This window comes from Chroicocephalus ridibundus, chromosome 23 (assembly GCF_963924245.1).
Source record: "Chroicocephalus ridibundus chromosome 23, bChrRid1.1, whole genome shotgun sequence".
Taxonomy (NCBI): Eukaryota; Metazoa; Chordata; class Aves; order Charadriiformes; family Laridae; genus Chroicocephalus; species Chroicocephalus ridibundus.
The window spans coordinates 4,432,373-4,449,623 of NC_086306.1; the positions used below are offsets into that span (position 1 = coordinate 4,432,373).

General features: G+C 62.1%; 1 protein-coding gene across 1 annotated transcript; it reads left to right on the forward strand.

Annotated features, from left to right (window-relative positions):
* The first annotated feature begins 9,083 nt into the window (after positions 1-9,083).
* Positions 9,084-14,698, forward strand: EGR3 (early growth response 3). The gene is given in 4 exon segments (XM_063358802.1): positions 9,084-9,158; positions 10,895-11,052; positions 12,117-12,455; positions 12,458-14,698. Coding segments are annotated over 3 exon segments (1,197 nt in total). The 5' UTR covers positions 9,084-9,158; positions 10,895-10,898; the 3' UTR covers positions 13,162-14,698.
* Positions 14,699-17,251: the final 2,553 nt, after the last annotated feature.

Consider the following 17,251-nt stretch of genomic DNA (forward strand, 5'->3'; position numbering starts at 1 on the left):
TGGAGATGGGCATGGGCATGGGGATGGAGATGAGGATGGGGATGGGATGGAGATGAAGATGGGGATAAGATGGGAACAAGGATGGGGATGGAGATGGAGATAGGGACAGAGATGGGGATGGGGATGGAATGGGAATGGGAATGGAGATGGAGATGGGGATGGGGGTGAAGAAGAGGATGGGGATAGGGATGAGGAGGAGACGGGGACAGGGATGGGGATGGTCCAAAGCAGGACTCTGGCCAGGTGGCTGCAGCGGGCACTGCGGTGGGACGATCCCCTGCCAGGACACAGGACGAGGCGCCCCTGGCCTCACACCGGGCACCCAGACACGCGGCGCAGCAGGAGCACCGGCCAGGCCGGAGCTGCAAACTCTCACTTGGATGCACACGAGGCCTTCACGGCATGGAAAATATTAATTGTGGTTTTTTTGGTTCGCTTTTTGATAATTTAGAAAGAAAGAAGGGGAAAAAAAAAAAAAAGGAGGAAGCCACGTACAGTCACTTTACGCTGGTCCCACCCCCTTTATCTCTCCTTCCATTCGCTCACCATCAGTGAGAGAGAGAGAGAAAAGAGAAGCTGAGTCTCTCGCTGCCTAAATGTAGAAAGTTTTGCTTCTAAATCAGTTTGTGATGGAAAGGAAATACGTCACGTCCCTGGGGAAGTGGCTGGTTTTCGGCAGCCACAACCCCAGCGCCGAGTGCTGCAATGGAACAGCCCAAGCACTGAAATAGCTCCACGCTCTGTTATTGTCACCGATATAATTTATTTTTTTTTCTCTCTCTGTCTACGCGTGTCATTTTTAGCATCCAGAGGAAGTTTTATTTGTATTTGTTAGCTCGACTTTCCACTGTCGTGGCTTTTTGTATTTTTTTTTTGGTTGCTGTTGTTGTTGTTGTGTTTTTTTCGTTTGAAGGTCCAGGAAGGGGGGGGGGGGGGGGGGGGGCAGGAGAAAACCAGAGCGGGGCAAGCTCAGGTGTGATGGGCTCGGTGGGGTGGAACGTGGTACCCACGGCACCGCCGGCATCTCCGCCTGCCTCTGCCGGGCATCCCGGCGTGTGCCCATCACCTTGCAGAGCCCATGGGAGCTGAAAGGCCACGGACCCACGGGAACACGCGGTCCCAGGGATTTGGGGGGGGGCGGTTGAGGCAGCGAGCCGAGCCCCGGGCAGGGCTTAGGGATGGCACCGGCTCCCCTTTGCTCTCCCCAGGACAGTTTGGGCGCTTCCAGCTCCTTCCCAGCGCAAACCCACCCCGCTCGATGGGATGGGTGAGGAAGGGGAAGACTTGGGGTTTAAAAAAAATAATAGTTTGCGAAAATCGAATGCCCCTGGTGAGCACCAGCAGCTCCCAGCAGCACACTGGGGGGGTGTTTCTTCCCAAAACTGGGCTGGAGGCCAGGGGAAGCCTGTGCTAAATGCGATCAACAGGGTAATAATTACCTATTTTCGATGATTATTGAAATAATTGCTCTAATGAGAAAAAGCTTCGGCCCCTGGCTGAAGGGGAGGCAGCCCTGGGTCCCCTCCCCTGATGATGGAGAGCAGGAGGCACCTCCCCTCCGGTGGGACCACCTGGGGAAAAGGCAGGTTTAGGGGCAGGGGATATTAAGGAACAGGGACTGGGGGGGTCACCCCTTGCACCCCCCGGCCTCAGTGGCATGTGGGGACGATGTCGGGGCAACCCAGCTCCCCGGGAGCAAAGCGATGCCAGGCAGCAGCTCCCCCTCGCACAGGCACTTGCACAAGAAGGGATTAGCAGGATCAGCTGAGGATGATCTAAGCGCATAACTATATCAACCTGTGAATTAATTAATGATATCTCGCACTTCATAATGGCTCTATATCTGCAGATCTTATGCACTCCTCAAGCATTCAGTGAATTAAACCTTGCTGCATAACCCCCCCCCGGGAAATAGGTCAGGATTGTTAATCCCCATGTGCCGGTGGGGACGCGGCGGCAGGACGCGGGGATAAACAACGCTGCCTGTTTTGGGTGCCAACGCAGGAGATTTTTTTTTTTTTTTTTTTTTTTTTTGCCAGGGGAGTTGAGCATCAGCATCCCCACGGCACCGCGGAGGGACGCTCGCGGCACCGGTGGGTGATGGGCACCGCTGGCGGGATGCTCCCGTGCCCGGCGCTGAGCTGGGAGCCCGCAACCTCGTGCCGTGGGCGCACAAAGCCCCCAGTGTCGGGGTCCCCCATGTGCCGTGGGGCTGGTGATGGCTAGCTGCTTGCCTTCGCTGGTGGCCACGATGCGCCAGATGCTGCTGTCACCTCCCTGCCACTCGTGAGCGGTGACCCGGCGGCCGGGCGGGCCCTGGGAGAGGCAGCCTGGGCTACGGCAGGAATTTGGGGCTCCTGAAGTAACAGGGAAAGGCGGGGAAGGCTGCGTCCCCACCTCTGCCTGCCGTGCCAGCACCCAGAGGGGACCAGCAGGCAGCAAGGCCGCTCCTGGCAGGATGGTTTCACTAATTAGCAATCATAAGGAATTCTTACTGGGGCCTCCGAAATGCTGCATAGCATCGGAGGAGCTTTGTGGGGCTGTCTGGAGGAGCCCACCCCCCCCCCTTAGGGCTTGTTTGGCTCGGGGGTCCCAGCCCCCCATCCCGTTTGGCCAGGGTATTGCAGCCTAGTGGGATGAAAACGCCGGATTTTATTGAGGGCAAGCGGCTGCTCCTGCCCGGCTCTGCCCAGAGACGCTGCCAGCCATCCCGGGATACCGCGTTCAAGGGATGCTCCACGGGGAGAAACTGCGTTGGGGTTTTGTTTCCTCTTTCGGCTGGCTCTCCCGGGCGGTTGGGGCTGGGTTTGTCCGTGCCGAGCCGCGGCAGCGGGAAGCTCCAGCCTCACCCGCTCCGCCGGCACCACGAGCATCTTCAGATGTGGTTTGCCCTGAACGCTCCTCGGTAGAACAGAAAAAAAAAAACCAAAACCCCAAAAGGGTTGTTGATGGGGGGGGGGTCCTGGCCCCCACCGGCGTTGATTCTGCCCGGAAACATCCGTCATTCCCGGTCCGTGCCCGGTGCTGCCCTGTTTTTTCCCGGCTGCCTGCGGGTTGAGGCAGATGCCTCTCGGGGTTGGCATCCAGAGGGGTGGTGGAAGGTGCCGGGTGGCTGAGTGGCTCTGCCAGCGCCACCCCCCCCCCCGCCTGCACCAGGGGCAGAGGACGGCCTCAGCCCGCAGCCCCCGGCCGGCTTGTCCTCACTTGTCGGGTAGGGACCGGCTTCCCATTCCCTCCTCGCAGCCCTGCAGGTCCTCAGCTAACCTCCTATTTCCTCATTGCTAGGAAATGGCTAATTCCCCCCGGGCTGGTTTCAATGGTTGTGCAGATCCTTCGCCTTTTTGGCCTCTCACCAGTTTCTCCTTCGGTGGTTACAGCAAAAGCCCTGCAGCCCTCGGGAGCAGCGCTTTCCCAGGCTGCGCAGCCTTCGGCTTTGGCTAGCTGGGAGGGCATCCACCCATCCGTCCATCCATCCATCCCGGCATGGATATCCCGACCCTGCGGGGTCCAGGATTCACCCCCCGCTCCGCTTTTCCAGCTCTTCTGTGCCCCCTTCACCCAAGGCTGAGCCCCTCCGCCAGCACCGCCATGGGGATACGGTGGATTCGGAGAGTCTCTGCCGCGCTACGGTTGCGCCAGCGCTCGCGTCTCCCGGGTTGTGTGTCATGGCACGGTTTTCAGAGCTGAAAACGCAAGTATCCATTTCCTCTTTTTTTTTTTTTTTTTTTTCCTGGTTTCAGGTCAAAAAAAGCCTTTGTGGTATCTCTACCAACCCCTCGCTGGGGCTGCAGCGCTGCAAGGTCACTCCAGGGTCTCTGCCGGAGGCCGCGATGCCGAGGTTTGTCCTTGTCCCGTAACGTCAGCCCTGTGCTACCTCCGTGCCTGATCTCTCCTAGCGATCCTCCGGCTGGAAACCCCGTCATTCCCAGCGGTGCTGCTCCCCTGGGATGGCTTTTCGCTCTGGACCTACTATTTAGTTTTCCTGCTAATCACTCCGTCCCCTTATCTCCAGGTCACACTGCGCCAGCCGCCACCGCTATTGTTCCCTTGCTGCGGGCGGGATAATAACAGGAAAGACCTCCGGGCTCGCAAACCAAAACCTGTCTCGGACTTAGGTGACCCAGAGGTTCCCGGTGCATACGGCAGCGTGCCCCTCGCAGCCGCAAACCGGGATCGCCGCCCCCCCACCCCCACCCCCCCAAGGCCCTGAGAGCGGCGGAAAATCGTGGGACGCTCTTCGGGACGGCGTAACGCAGCCGGCGCATCCCTGGGGGGTGAGGGAGGGAAATGGGGATGGGGTGGGAAGATGTGGGGACCGGGGTGGGGGGGATGCAGGCGGTGCATCCCCCCCACCCCCGCCCCCACCCCCGCAGCAGCACCCTCCGATGCTGCTGCGGGTGCTTCCATGGCCTCCAGCCATTTCCCGGCGCTGCCACCTTCAGGGACCGACCCCGGCCACGCATTTCCCTGCGCAGGGTGCCCAGGGCTGCCTCGGGGTTGGTTCGCAGCTTTTCACCCCGGGGGGGGTTCCATTCCCTGCCCCCCCTCCCCCCTCCAGCTTTTTATATTGCTGCTACGCAGGGCTGATATCTCCCTCTTGCCACAGGGGAAACTGAGGCAGGAAAGAGCCTGCGGCAGCCACCCACGGCGCTCCCGCGGTACCCCGCTGCCCGGCTCCCCCTCCCCGCCCGCCCTGGGGTTCGGCACACGGGGACTTGCCCTTGGGGACCGACCCGGCAAAGCACAGGGCGACGTCCCAAGGGCAGCAAATTCTGCCGGCGGGTCCCCTTCACCCGCGGCAAGAGGAGGGAGGCGGCCAGCCGGCTCCCTTTGCCATGCATATTCCGGTGCGAGCGTTCCTGAATATTTCCGGAGGAGGAGGGTGTGTAGTTTTTGCAGGCAAATCAGGAAAACCTCGGCGAGGAGGGAGACGGCGTGGTGGAAGGAGGCAGGCCGTGCCGGGAGGGTGTTGGTCTGGCATCAAGAAGGCTGCCCGGCAGTTTCTCCTGGCTGGAGTTCTCCCAGCCAGAATCTGGCCTGAAAGGAGGAATTCCCACGCCCAGGAGCAGCAGGGAAAGTCTCTCCTCCTCCAGAAATTAGAGATTTACCCTGAATCTCATCCCTGCCAGTGCTGAGCATCTCTCAAGTCCAGGCCCTGTGTTGCCCGGAGAATAAATTGCTGCTCGTGATCTGGCACATCTGGGCAACAGAATAAATTTCTGATGACGATCTGCCCCGTCTGAGCAGCAGAATAAATCGCTGCCGACGATCTGCCCCATCTGGGCGGCTGGTGTTTGCCGACGCCCCCGAAAGCACCGCATCCCACCCGCGCAACCTTCCCCGCTCGCCGACAAAACACTCGCGGCCCTGGGAAACGGCGGCGGCGGCGGCAGCGGCGGCTTCATCAGATACCTCCGCGACACCCACCTCGTGGTTTGGGGTGGCTGAAAGGCTCGGGGTTTATTTGTTCCCCTCCTTTCTCCAAGCCGCTCGAGAAGAGCTCGTGTTGTCGACCATCCAAGCAGCCACCCACGCGTGTGGCCCCGGCACAGTCACGCCCGGGGGTAGGAGGTGGGTGACCTTTCAGGTCCCCAACCAGCCACGCTCTGTTTACGACTCTGTGACCTTACCAGCTCCAGATTTACATCTACAGCAAATCCGAGGGGCTGGGGGAGCAAAGCCTCCGTGTTGTGCTCATCTACGTCCCTCAAGCTTCGTGGCTGAGCACCCTCCGTAATCCAGGATCGGAGGCACCACCACCACGGGGGTGCCCGGAGCCTTCAACCCCCGGCCGAGCACCGTGCAGAGGCTGCCAGAGCTCCTGAGACACCGAACCACGCGGTGGGGTGGTGACGAGCATCTCCTTGTGTCCCCCAGCCCCTGAGGCTTGGCTCTGCCCAAGCTCAGCTCAAGACCCCAGGCCACCCGCAAGGTTTAGGCACCATTTCAACGGGAACGCGCGGCCCATCCGCCTCGCCACGAGGCAGGAAAACCAGGCTCGTGTCAGCATAAAGTACATCTATGCTGACATTAATTAGGTGAAAAAAACCTGAATAGTTCCCCTTTTAAAAGCCCCGGCGGTCCCCGGAGGGCCGGTGAGCGGCGTGGCCTCTCACCCCGGCAGCGGCAGAGCCCGGTGCACCTGCGGGACTCGCGGCACATGAGTCACCCGGCGGGTGGCAGCGCCCGGTCACAAGACCGAGAAGTAGCGGGGAGAAATCACCTGACAGCACCCAGAGGGACACGGCCACGGTCCCCTCGGGGTGCCGGCCGGGTTTCGGCACCCCGTGCACGGGGATGGGTGCGCATCTCTGGCGCTCAGCATCCCACGGGCTCAAAAGGGGATGGGGGGCAGCGGGAGTTGGGGGGCTCTCGGGGCTCTCACGGGTGGTTTTCCGGTGAAACAAAAGGTGCCAGCACATCCCTGGTGTGGGTCCCGTGGGGGCTGAACCTGGCTGGGACACTTAAATAATGTCAGGGCTTGTGCCGTGCTCTGCACAGCCGAGGCGCAGGGGGACGGAGGCGGGCGGCAGGTTGGGCTCACGTCACGGCGCGATTATTCCTCCCGTTATCTATCTCTGGGGTTAACGAGGCAGCCGGTTCGGGGGCCAACGCTGGAGGCTGGGCCAGCTCTGCCTTCCTGCCTTCGTTAAGGTGAGGAGCTTTTGAAAAGGCAGGGGCAGTGGCGTGGGACACTCTGCCTCGGCTCTGAGGAGGGAACCGCAGCATTTCAGGCGTGAAATCACCGATGTCAGCGGTTATTGAGACACCCCGATGAGGAGGGGGTTCACGTGGCCTAAGAGGCAGGCGTGCGGGACGACCAAAATAAGCGAAAGCTCTCGGCTGCCGACTCCATCCAGCCCAAGCCATAGTTTAAAACCATTCAGAGCATCCCAGGTGAGACTTTTTTTTTTTAAATTTTTTTTTTTCTCCCTTTAGGTAAACTACTGTGCTCAGGACGCTCCGACCCATTAAGCTGAGCTGTAACGAAGCCAGTCCAACCCCCCACGCGGCCGTTTTCATGCCAGTCTAAGGCTGCTTCGGTTTATTTTGGCTTAGGGCCGTTCCCCATCAATTGGCACCAAACTGCTGCTAGTAACCGAGCCGGTGTCCGTCCGTCCGTCCATTCTCCCGGGCTGGGGTTAGCGGCACCCCTCCCTCCGGCCCAGCTCCTGGTGTAAACCGGGCCTTTATGTAAACCAGGCTTAAACCCCCCACCCCGTGGGGGGTTTGGGGTGTTATCGCTGCGCCTGGATTTGGCGGGGGGGGGGAGACGGCTGCGTTCCCGGCGGGGAGAAGATCCCACTCGGGGCGAGGAAGGGGTGCGTGTTCATGGTCCCGTGGCACCGTCACCCCTCTCCCCATGGGGCGGGGGGCACATACCCACCTGGGTGGGTACAAGCCAAATGTGGGGCTGGGCCACCTGGTACCCACTGGGATGAGGGGCAAGGAGCTGGGCCAGTGCCTGCTTGCTCCGGTGCAGCAATTCCCCACGCAAGCCTCACCAGTAAGGCCCAGTCGTAAAGTCTGGAGGCCGCTGTGAAGACTGGAGGAACTGGAAAGCAGCGCTGGTGGTGTCGCCGGACACGCTTTAGCGGTCGGGGGGCGGGAGGGAAGTGGGTCGATTTTGCGGGGGGTGGGGGGGTGCCCCTGCGTGGGGCCGTGGGAGCCAGGCACGACCCGCAGCATCGCCGGCAGCGCGGACGCAGCCGGGCCCCCACCGTGGGAATGGGGAAAAGCTGGGGGGGGGTGAAATCTCGGCGGGACCCTCCACCCCCACCCACTCCCCCCGGCTCGGGGCGGTGCTGCCCGGGGGGGGGGCTGTTGCGGGCGGTGGGTCCCGTCTGTCCCCCGCACCCGCCCCGCACCTCCCCATCGCCGGGGAGCCGGAACCGGTCGCCAAAGAAGGCAACGGAGGCGGGGCCGGATCCAGACCTTGTTTGGTGCTTCCCCTCGGCCGCCCGCCCGCCGCCACCGCCCCGCTGCCTCCCCCCCCCCGCCGCCGCCGCCGCCGCCGCCGAGCTCCCCCGGGCCGCGCCGGGCCACGGGCGGGGCGGGCGGGGGAAGGGGGGGGTTGTTTGTTGGGGGGAGTGTTTGGAATTGGGGGGGGGACGACTGCGCCTAGAGGGGTGCCATGGGGGGGGTGTAAATGGAGGGGGGTGCAAAAGGAAGGGGGGGTGCGCTGCAAAGGATGGGGGGGAGATGGGTGAGAGGGATGGAGGGGGGCTGCAAGGGGTGGGGGTGGGATGTGAAGGGTCGGGGGGGGGTCTGCGAAGGAGGAGGAGGAGGTCTGGAAGGATGGGGGTGTCTGTGAAGGATGGGGGGGTCAGCGAAGGAGGAGGGGGTCCGCAGAGGATGGGGATGTCTGTGAAGGATGGGGGGGGTCAGCGAAGGAGGAGGGGGTCTGCAGAGGATGGGGGGGTCTGTGAAGGATGGGGGGGCGTCTTCGAAGGATGGGGGGATCTGCGAAGGATGGAGTAGGTCTGCAGAGGATGGGGGGGTCTGTGAAGGATGAGGGGGGCTCTGCACAGCATGGGGGCGCTTCTAATGAAAGCGGGGTCCTGCAAAGGATGGGGGGGTGTATGTGAAGGAGGGGGGGTCTTCGAAGGATGGGGGGGTCTGTGAAGGATGAGGGGGCTCTGCACAGGATGGGGTTGCTTCTAATGAAAGTGAGATCCTGCAATGGATGAGGGCCACTGCAATGGATGGAGGGGCTGCAGCCGATGGGGGGGGGGGGCACCAGTGGATAGGGGGCTGCAGTGGATGTGGGGGGCTGCAGTAGATGGGGGGGGGCCTTGAAGTGGATGAGGGGCCCTGAAGTGAATACGAGCACATGGACCACCCCTCCCCGCACTCACAAACAGGCCACCGTGGGGGCTCACTGCCCCCCCTCCCCTCAACTCCCGGTACATGCTCCCCCCCTCCATAGCATCCCACACACTCCCCCCACCCCCCAAACCCAGAGACTGCTGGCACCGCAAGGCGAAGGTCCCCGGGCCTCGCAGCCCTGGCACCCTCCTCCCCAGCCCTCCCCCCCGCCACCACCACCCCCCCCCGGGTGTTCCCCCCCCCCTCCGCAGTGCCCGGTCCCCTCCAGCTGCAGCACTCCCGTAGCACGGATTTCACTCCCATTGCAAAGCCGGCCCTGCAGGAATTGGGTAAGTGGAGCTATTGCAACACAGCATTTTTCCATACATTTGCTATATAACTCGGAGGGTTTTAAAGATAGCATCAGTTGGCACACTTAGCACGAAACCACCTAATTACTGACGCCTTGGAAGTGCCAAACTTTTTAAAAGGGGGGGGGAGGTGAGGTTAAAATCACAGGCGACCAACAAGTGTTACCTGTTTTAAAAGTATTCAAAGCACTGCTCTCCACGGGACCCGGGGCATGGGGAGCCGGGGCGGGGGGGGGCAGCTGGGTGCAGAGCCATCTCCTCTGTCACCACTAGCTCGGGAAGGAATTTTAGGCTTCCGCAGCTCCAGCGCTTTCCCCGCTGACCCTCTCCCTTCCCACCGAATTCCCGGCGCTGCCGTTTCCCCCGCACGTCTCCCATCCCGCTTCTCCCGGGCTGCGGGATCTCCCGGGCTGCGGGACGGGGTTTGTGGCCGGTTTCCTCCTCCTCCTCCCCGCCGGCCCCGCCGCCTCCTCCTGTTCTCCACGGGGGATAAAATCTCCCGGTAGGAGCTTGGCTCCGAGCATCGCCGGGGGAGGACGCGGGGACCGGCACGGCGGGGGCGGGCTGCCCCTCGCCCCCGCTCCTTCCCGGGGGGGCAACGATCCGGGCAGGCAGGGCTTGGAGATGCCGCCACCGGTCAGCCCCGGGTGGGGGGGCGACATCGCTGGGCGAGTGGAGTGTGAGTGCGGAGGGACGGACCCCCGCCCTGTGCCCGGTGTTCGGTACCCGATGTCCGGTGCAATGTGCCCGGTTCAGGGTGCCTTGTCCGGGTTGCCCGATGCCCAAGGCAGGTTGCCCTGTGCCCGGTGCAAGTTGCCTGGTGCCCGGTAGAGGTTACCCCGTGCCCGATGCCCGGTACAGGTTGCCCGGTGCCCTGTATCCTGTGGCCGGCGCAGGTTGCCCTGTGTCTGGTACAGGTTGCCCTGTGCCCCGTGCCCTGTGCCCGATGCCCTGTGCAGGTTGCCCGGTGCCCGGTGCAAGTTGCCCGGTGGAGGTTGCCCGGTGCCCGGTGCCCAATACAGGTTGCCCGGTGGAGGTTGCCCGGTGCCCAATAGTGGTTGCCCGGTGGAGGTTGCCCGACACCGCTCTCCCCGTTGCCCGGTACCGCGCGCGCGCGCGCGCCGGCCCCGCTTCCTGCTTTCTAATGTTCCATTGTGCGGTGCTTCCATTGTGACGTCTCGGCCTCGGCTCGGCTTTGTCTGTCCATATATGGGCAGCTACGTCACGGAGCGCTCCCGCCGCCCGGATAAATGGGCTGCGGAGTCCCCGGCGGAGCAGTCGGGCGGCAGCGAGGGGACCTGCGAGCGGAGCCGAGCGCGGGAGGGAGCGGGGACGGGGACGACGGGGAGGGGGACGGGGAGCGGGAGCGAGCGAGCGAGAGAGAGAGAGAGGAGGGGTTAAATCCTCCCACCCGCTTCTACAACCACATCTGCCAGCCAGATCGCCCCCCCACCACCACCCCATCCCCCCCGAGGAAACACCACCAGGGACCCACGGAGGACAGCACACCGCACCCCCCACCCCCACCCCCCCCACCCCGCGCCCCCTCCTCCGCCGCCACCCCGGCTCTCCCCCCCCCCCCGCCCCCCTTTTCCCCGGTCCCCCCGCCCCAACTTTTTTCTCTTGCATGATTTCCCTCGCACGGATTTGCCACTCGGATGTTGTTTCCTCGGGAGCTGAGCTCGGAGCCACGTTGAACCAGCCTTTTCCTCCAGTGCTATGACAGGCAAACTACTGGAGAAGCTGCCGGGGACCATGAACACTTTGATGAACCAATTGCCTGACAATCTGTACCCAGAGGAGATCCCCAACTCTTTGAATATCTTCTCCAGCAGCAGCGACTCGGTGGCTCACTACAACCAGATGGCTGCAGGTAAGGTTTGGGGGGGGGGGGGGGGGGGAAGGAAAATGGGGTAGAAAGCGGGGGGGGGGGGGGCGGTGGGGCGAGGAGGAGGACGCCGTGGGTAGAGTGTCATGGAGCCTCGGAGGGAAGGGAAGAGCTGGGGCTGTGGGGAGCGTCGTCGTCCCCCCTCCCCACCACCACCACCACCACCACCACCCCCCCCCCCGCACCCACCCACCCCTTTCCTCGCCGTGTCTCCGCGCCGATCGCTGCAGCGCTGCTGCCGAGCCGCCGCCGCAGGTACGGGGACGGCGGCTGGGCTCCGTGGGGAGGAGAACACGGCGTGGGGGGGTGGGGGACACACGACCGGGGGGGGTGGGGAGACGGCCAGGTCGTCCCCCCCCACACCTTCCCCGGGATCCGCGCGGGTGCGGAGGCGCCGCGGACACGCGTGGCCGCCCCCCCCCCCCCCCTCCGCCTCCCCGCCCCGAGCCCCGCAGCGGCTCCCCGGGACGCGGCGCCGACTTTCCCGGAGCGTGGGGTTTTGGGGAGGGAGCCGGGGGGGGGGGGAGGCGGGGACGGGGGGGCACACGGACACACACACAGGCGGACGTGGGGGGCACAGGTGAGCGCCGAGGGCCGGGAGGGGGCTCCCCGCCTGTCCCGGGCTAAACCGATCCCCCCCCCCCCCCCGTGTTTCTCTTCGCCGGGGCTCGGCGCAGGGAAGGCGGCGAGTCGGTAACGGCGTCGGCGGGGCTGGACGGGGAGGAAGCCTACCTGTAACCGCAGGTACCTCCTTCCCCCCGCCCGGTGTGTGTGTGTGTGCGCCCCCCCTCCCCCCCCCCCCCCCCCCCCCACCGCGGGGGGCATCCCGGCTGGTGGCGGGGGCGGCAGCCCGGCCCCGCATCGCCGGGACCCCCGGTAGGCAGCGCCGCGGGGCGGGGGTGGGGGGGAGAGGAAAGCAGCGAGGGGTAGGAGGGAGCGGGGCCGGGGGGGGCCGGAGCATCCCCGGTGCATCCCCGGTGCTCTCCCCCCCGGGGCGGTGCGGCCCCCCCCCCCGGCTCACCCTGGCCCGTTTTTCTTGCACTTTGCAGATAATGTTATGGACATTGGCTTAGCGAACGAAAAGGCCGGTCAGGAACTGTCCTCCTATTCGGGGACTTTTCAACCCGCCCCGGGCAACAAGACTGTCACCTACCTGGGGAAATTCGCTTTCGACTCGCCCTCCAACTGGTGCCAGGACAACATCATCAGCCTGATGAGCGCGGGCATCCTGGGGGTGCCGCCGTCCTCGGGCGCGCTCACCAGCACGCAGAGCTCGGCGGGCAGCATGGGGCCGCCGCAGGGCGAGGTGGACCAGATGTACCCCGCGCTGCCGCCCTACTCCTCCTGCAGTGACCTCTACCCGGAGCCCGTCTCCTTCCACGACCCCAGAGCAACCCCGGCCTCACCTACTCCCCCCAGGATTACCAGGCGGCCAAACCCGCCTTGGACAGCAACCTCTTCCCCATGATCCCAGACTATAACCTCTACCACCACCCCAACGACATGGGCACCATCACGGAGCACAAACCCTTCCAGAGCTTGGACCCCATCCGCGTCAACCCGCCCCCCATCACCCCGCTGGAGACCATCAAGGCCTTCAAGGACAAGCAGATCCACCCGGGTTTCGGGGGGCTGCCGCAGCCACCCCTCACCCTCAAGCCCATCCGACCCCGCAAGTATCCCAACCGGCCCAGCAAGACGCCGCTCCACGAGCGGCCCCACGCCTGCCCCGCCGAGGGTTGCGACCGCCGCTTCTCCCGCTCCGACGAGCTCACCCGCCACCTCCGCATCCACACGGGCCACAAGCCCTTCCAGTGCCGCATCTGCATGCGGAGCTTCAGCCGCAGCGACCACCTCACCACCCACATCCGCACCCACACCGGCGAGAAACCCTTCGCCTGCGAGTTCTGCGGCCGCAAGTTCGCCCGCTCCGACGAGCGCAAGCGGCACGCCAAGATCCACCTCAAGCAGAAGGAGAAGAAGGCCGAGAAGGGTTCGGCTGGGCAACCCCCCACCGCGCCCCCCGCCGCCGCCGCTGCCGCCGCCACCTCGCCCCCCGTCGCCCTCGCCCCCGCCGTCACCACGTGCGCTTGAGGGACCGCGGGGAGCGGCGCGGTGGCACCCCATCTTCTCTCCTGCCCTTCGCACCACTCCGGGGGGGGGTGTCTCACCCCACCGGGTTCAGGATGCCGGAGCTGGGGGGGGGGCTGTGCTGCACGGGTCCGTTTTGCCCGCACCCGGATTGATTGGGGCCAGGCTGCCCGCACCAGGATCCTGCCTGCACTTGGATCGACAGCACCCGCACTGCCTGGATCCCGGCTGCCAGCACCCGCACTGCCCGGGGCTGGGTTGCCCGCACCCGGATTGCCCACGTCTGGGCTACCCGCACCCGAATTGCCCACACCCGCACTGCCTGGGTCCCGGCTACCCGCACCCGGATCCTCCTGACCCGCACCACTCGGGTCCTGGCTACCCGCACCCGGCGCACCCGGCTCACCCGGATCCCTGCTTTCCCGCACCCTGGTGCCCGGATCCCTGCTTCCCGCACCTGGATTACCCGCACCGCCCGGATCCCGCCTGCCCGTACCCGGATTGCCCGGAGCCGGTTTTCCCGGCTCCAGCCCGCCCGGATCCCGCATCTCCCGGCTCTCCCGCACCCGGCTTGGCCCGGAGCCGGGTTGTAGATTCCCGGGATCCCGACTGAGCTGGATCCCAGGTAGCCGGCTCCGAACCCGCCCGGTTCCCAAAGGGGTTGGGCTGCTCAGGATCGGGCCCTCCCGGTTCTCCTGGGGCTGCTCAGGATCGGGCCCTCCTCCTGGATCCGACTCTCCCGGTTCCCCTGAGGGTTGGGCTGCTCAGGATCGGGCCCTCCTGGATCCCACCCGCTCGGGCGGGGATGGATGGATGGATGGAGCCGATCCGGCTCCTCTCTGCCCGGCCGGGCCCGGATCCGCCCCCCCTGCGCCCCCCTCTCCTGTAGTTCCCCCTGTGTGTCCCCCCCCCCCGCAAGCACCGGTTCCCCGCGGCGGAGGTAAGCGGGCTCGGGCCCCCCCAAAGCCGGGCTGGCGGGGCGGGGGGCGGCTCTGCGGGTCCCCCGCAACTTCGGGGGGCGGCGGGGAGCGATATCCCGGCAGCAGCTTTTGGGTTTGTTTGGGTTTTGTTTTTGGTTTTTTTTTTTTTTCTTTCTTTTTCTTTCTTTTTTTTTTTCCCCAGCAGAAGGGAAATTCTTTACAGAAATGCAGAAAAAAAAAAACCAACCACCAACACACCCCAGTATTTTGCTGAATACTTTTTATAATGTGAGATATTTTTATTTTATTTTATTTGGTCACTTTAAACCAACCAACCAACTACGGAGGAGAAAAAAATCAATTAGTCCTCTATTTTATTATTTTATTATTTTTTTTTTTTTCCTTTCTCCTTCTGGTATGTGCATGTCATTGCATGACTGCTCTGATTTTTTTCTTCTTTTGTTTTAATAAAACTGTGCTCAGACATTTAAGCTAAACTAAGCAAAAATAATAATGACTTTAAAAAAAAAAAAATCTTTGTTGCCAAAAGGTCGTGCTATCCAGGTTTGATGTCTGCATGTGAAAAAAAAACAAAAAAACAAAAAACAAAAAACACAAAACACATTAAAAACGTACAAAAAATAAAGAGAAGAGAAAGAATGCAGTCTAATTTATGTGAACCGAAAGGAACAGAAAAAAAAAAAAAAACACAATCAGGTTTAACCACACAAACCTAAGGGAATGATATTTTTTGAAAGACTTTTGTATAAAGTTGAGTACTTAGAGAAAAAAAAAAAAATCATACCAGATGTAATATATTTTGTGGATGTTTTTATTTCTTGGATTTATAGTACCTTATACTAAGGTTAAAAAAAAAAAAATTATGCTTGATATTGTGAAAAGGTGATAATTTTCACACACATTTCATTTGCTCATTTGTCATGTTGTAATGCAAATATGATAGTTAATGCATACAGCATTTTTAAGGGAAAAAATCAGAAATATTGAACTGATGTATTGTTGTACCATTTGCACTGTGAGCAAATGCTAATGCAGTAAATATATTGTGTTTGCTGACAATCAAAAGCTGTAGTAAATATCTTTATTTTACCTTGCTTAAAAAAAAGAAAGATCTATGTTGGTTTGGAAAAAAAAAAAAAAAAAAAGTCTCTGATATGGAAGAGGGGGTGTTAAAATGGCTCGAAATGTGTAGGACGGTGGGTGCTGTGCCTCATTACGGGCGACTTTGGAACCTGTTTGTATATATATATTTTTTTTTTCTAGTGTTGTATTTTCTTAAATTTTGGGGGGGTTTTGTATGATTTTTTTAAATTATTTTTTTTTTTAAATAACCCAACTTTTTCTCAGCACCCTCCCCCCCTCCCCCCGCCCCCTTTCCTTCTCCTTCGGTTCTCTTCGCAGGACACCGTGTCGAGACCAGCCGGCCAGGATGCAGGGCGACCCCGAAGGCGACCGGCTCCCTCCTGGTGTCCCCCCCTTTTCCCAGCCACGTGGAGAACACAGTGCGCCTTAAAGTGTCGTGTGTGTCCCCCCCACCCCCAAACCTCCGCAGCCTTGGCTTGCCCTTGACCTTGCGTCTTATTTCCCCCCCCCACACCCCGGGCTCGTGCCGTCGCCGCCGCCTTGACCCCGGCACCGGTTTCGCCAGGGTTTGCGTCTGTCGGATAACGGTGGGCCAAAGAGGATCGCGCCGCTTCAGCCGGTAATTAGCCCCCGCGCCTTTCGCCGGCCAAATGGCCCTGGGTGGAGAGCGGAGAAGGGATTTTGGCCGGGCTGGGTCGCTCGGGTTAAAAATAACCCGTCGGGTTTCAGAGCCGGAGCTTGTACGGAGAAGGAATGGGATGAGGCGAGCGGATATTCGGAGAGCGGGCGCATGGGTGGCGGCCCGCCATGGTTCAATCCTTCCCTAGGGACGGGGCTGGAGCCTTGGTTTTCCTGGAGCTGGGACGGTGCTGGAGGATGATGAGGGTCTGGGGGTCTCCTTGGTGCGCGGGGGTTCCAGTTTTACTGGGCTGGGACATGACCAGGGTGGTTGAGTGTCCCTCAAACTTCCCTTTTCCCCAGGGCTCGTTGGTGGCCGGTGTTGGCATCGTGGTCTTTCCCGGCGTTGGCATCGTGGTCTTTCCCGGTATTCCCGGGGTGTAGTGGTATCAGCATCGCCGTCAAATTTCCCTGTTTTTCAATTTGCGTCCCGGAGAGGAGCTGCTGCTCCCGCCATCTCTGCCCATCCCAGGGTTCCGCTGAACTCCCCGGCTTGGAGAAAGTTTAATTTCGGGGGGAACCTGGGGGTGGCCGCCCGGTGACTCCTGGCACGTCTGGCCCTGGATGGGACCTCGTGGCATCGGGGGAATCGGCTCTGGAGCCCACAGGCGCTGCATCGGGTGGGCTCCTGCGTCCCCGAGTGGATTCCTGGGTTGCTGAGCCATCGGTGACCATTAAGACGAGGCCGGAGCGGCTGCCGGATTCGGCGGGGGGCAGGAGGGACGGCGGGGGCTGCCGTCCATGGCGCGGGGTCAGGGTGAGCCAGAGCTGCCCTTCCCTCGGTGCTCTGAGCATCTCGGAAGTTCCCGCAGTGATTGGGGGCTGCGTGTTGGTTTTGGAGCCACCGGTCCCCACGGTGTCCCCTCACGTGGCTCGGACAAGCCCAGGTGGACGGGTAGGAAATGGAACCACCACAGACACGGATGATGGCACGGGGAGAGCCACCACGGTCCCCAGCATCGTCTGAGGGTGCTGTGGTGGTGGTTGCGCCCATCTCTACTGGTGGCTTGTGGTGGAATACGTTGGAGATGGTGGGCATGGGCAAGCGGTGCCATGGGAGATGCCCTACTGGCATCACCGTGCCATGGTGAGGAGCCACCCAACATTGCTCCAACACTTTGGGCTCCTTCACTGCGGGCGAGGAGGAGGGAAGGAGCCCACCAGGTGTCAACGGGGCAACCTGACCCTGGTGCCGGGCTGGGGACCTGCTCTGCCACCCGGGCACAGGCGTCCCACCAGGCAGGACCCCCCCCCGTTGCATGGAGCAGGAAGGTGAGGAGCACCCTTGGGTGGCAAAACGCGTGGAGCGCGTGCAGCACCTTGCACGAAAAATGTTGGTTGCTACGGAAACACGGCACTTTCCATCCCCATTCTGGGCTATCTGTGTTCTG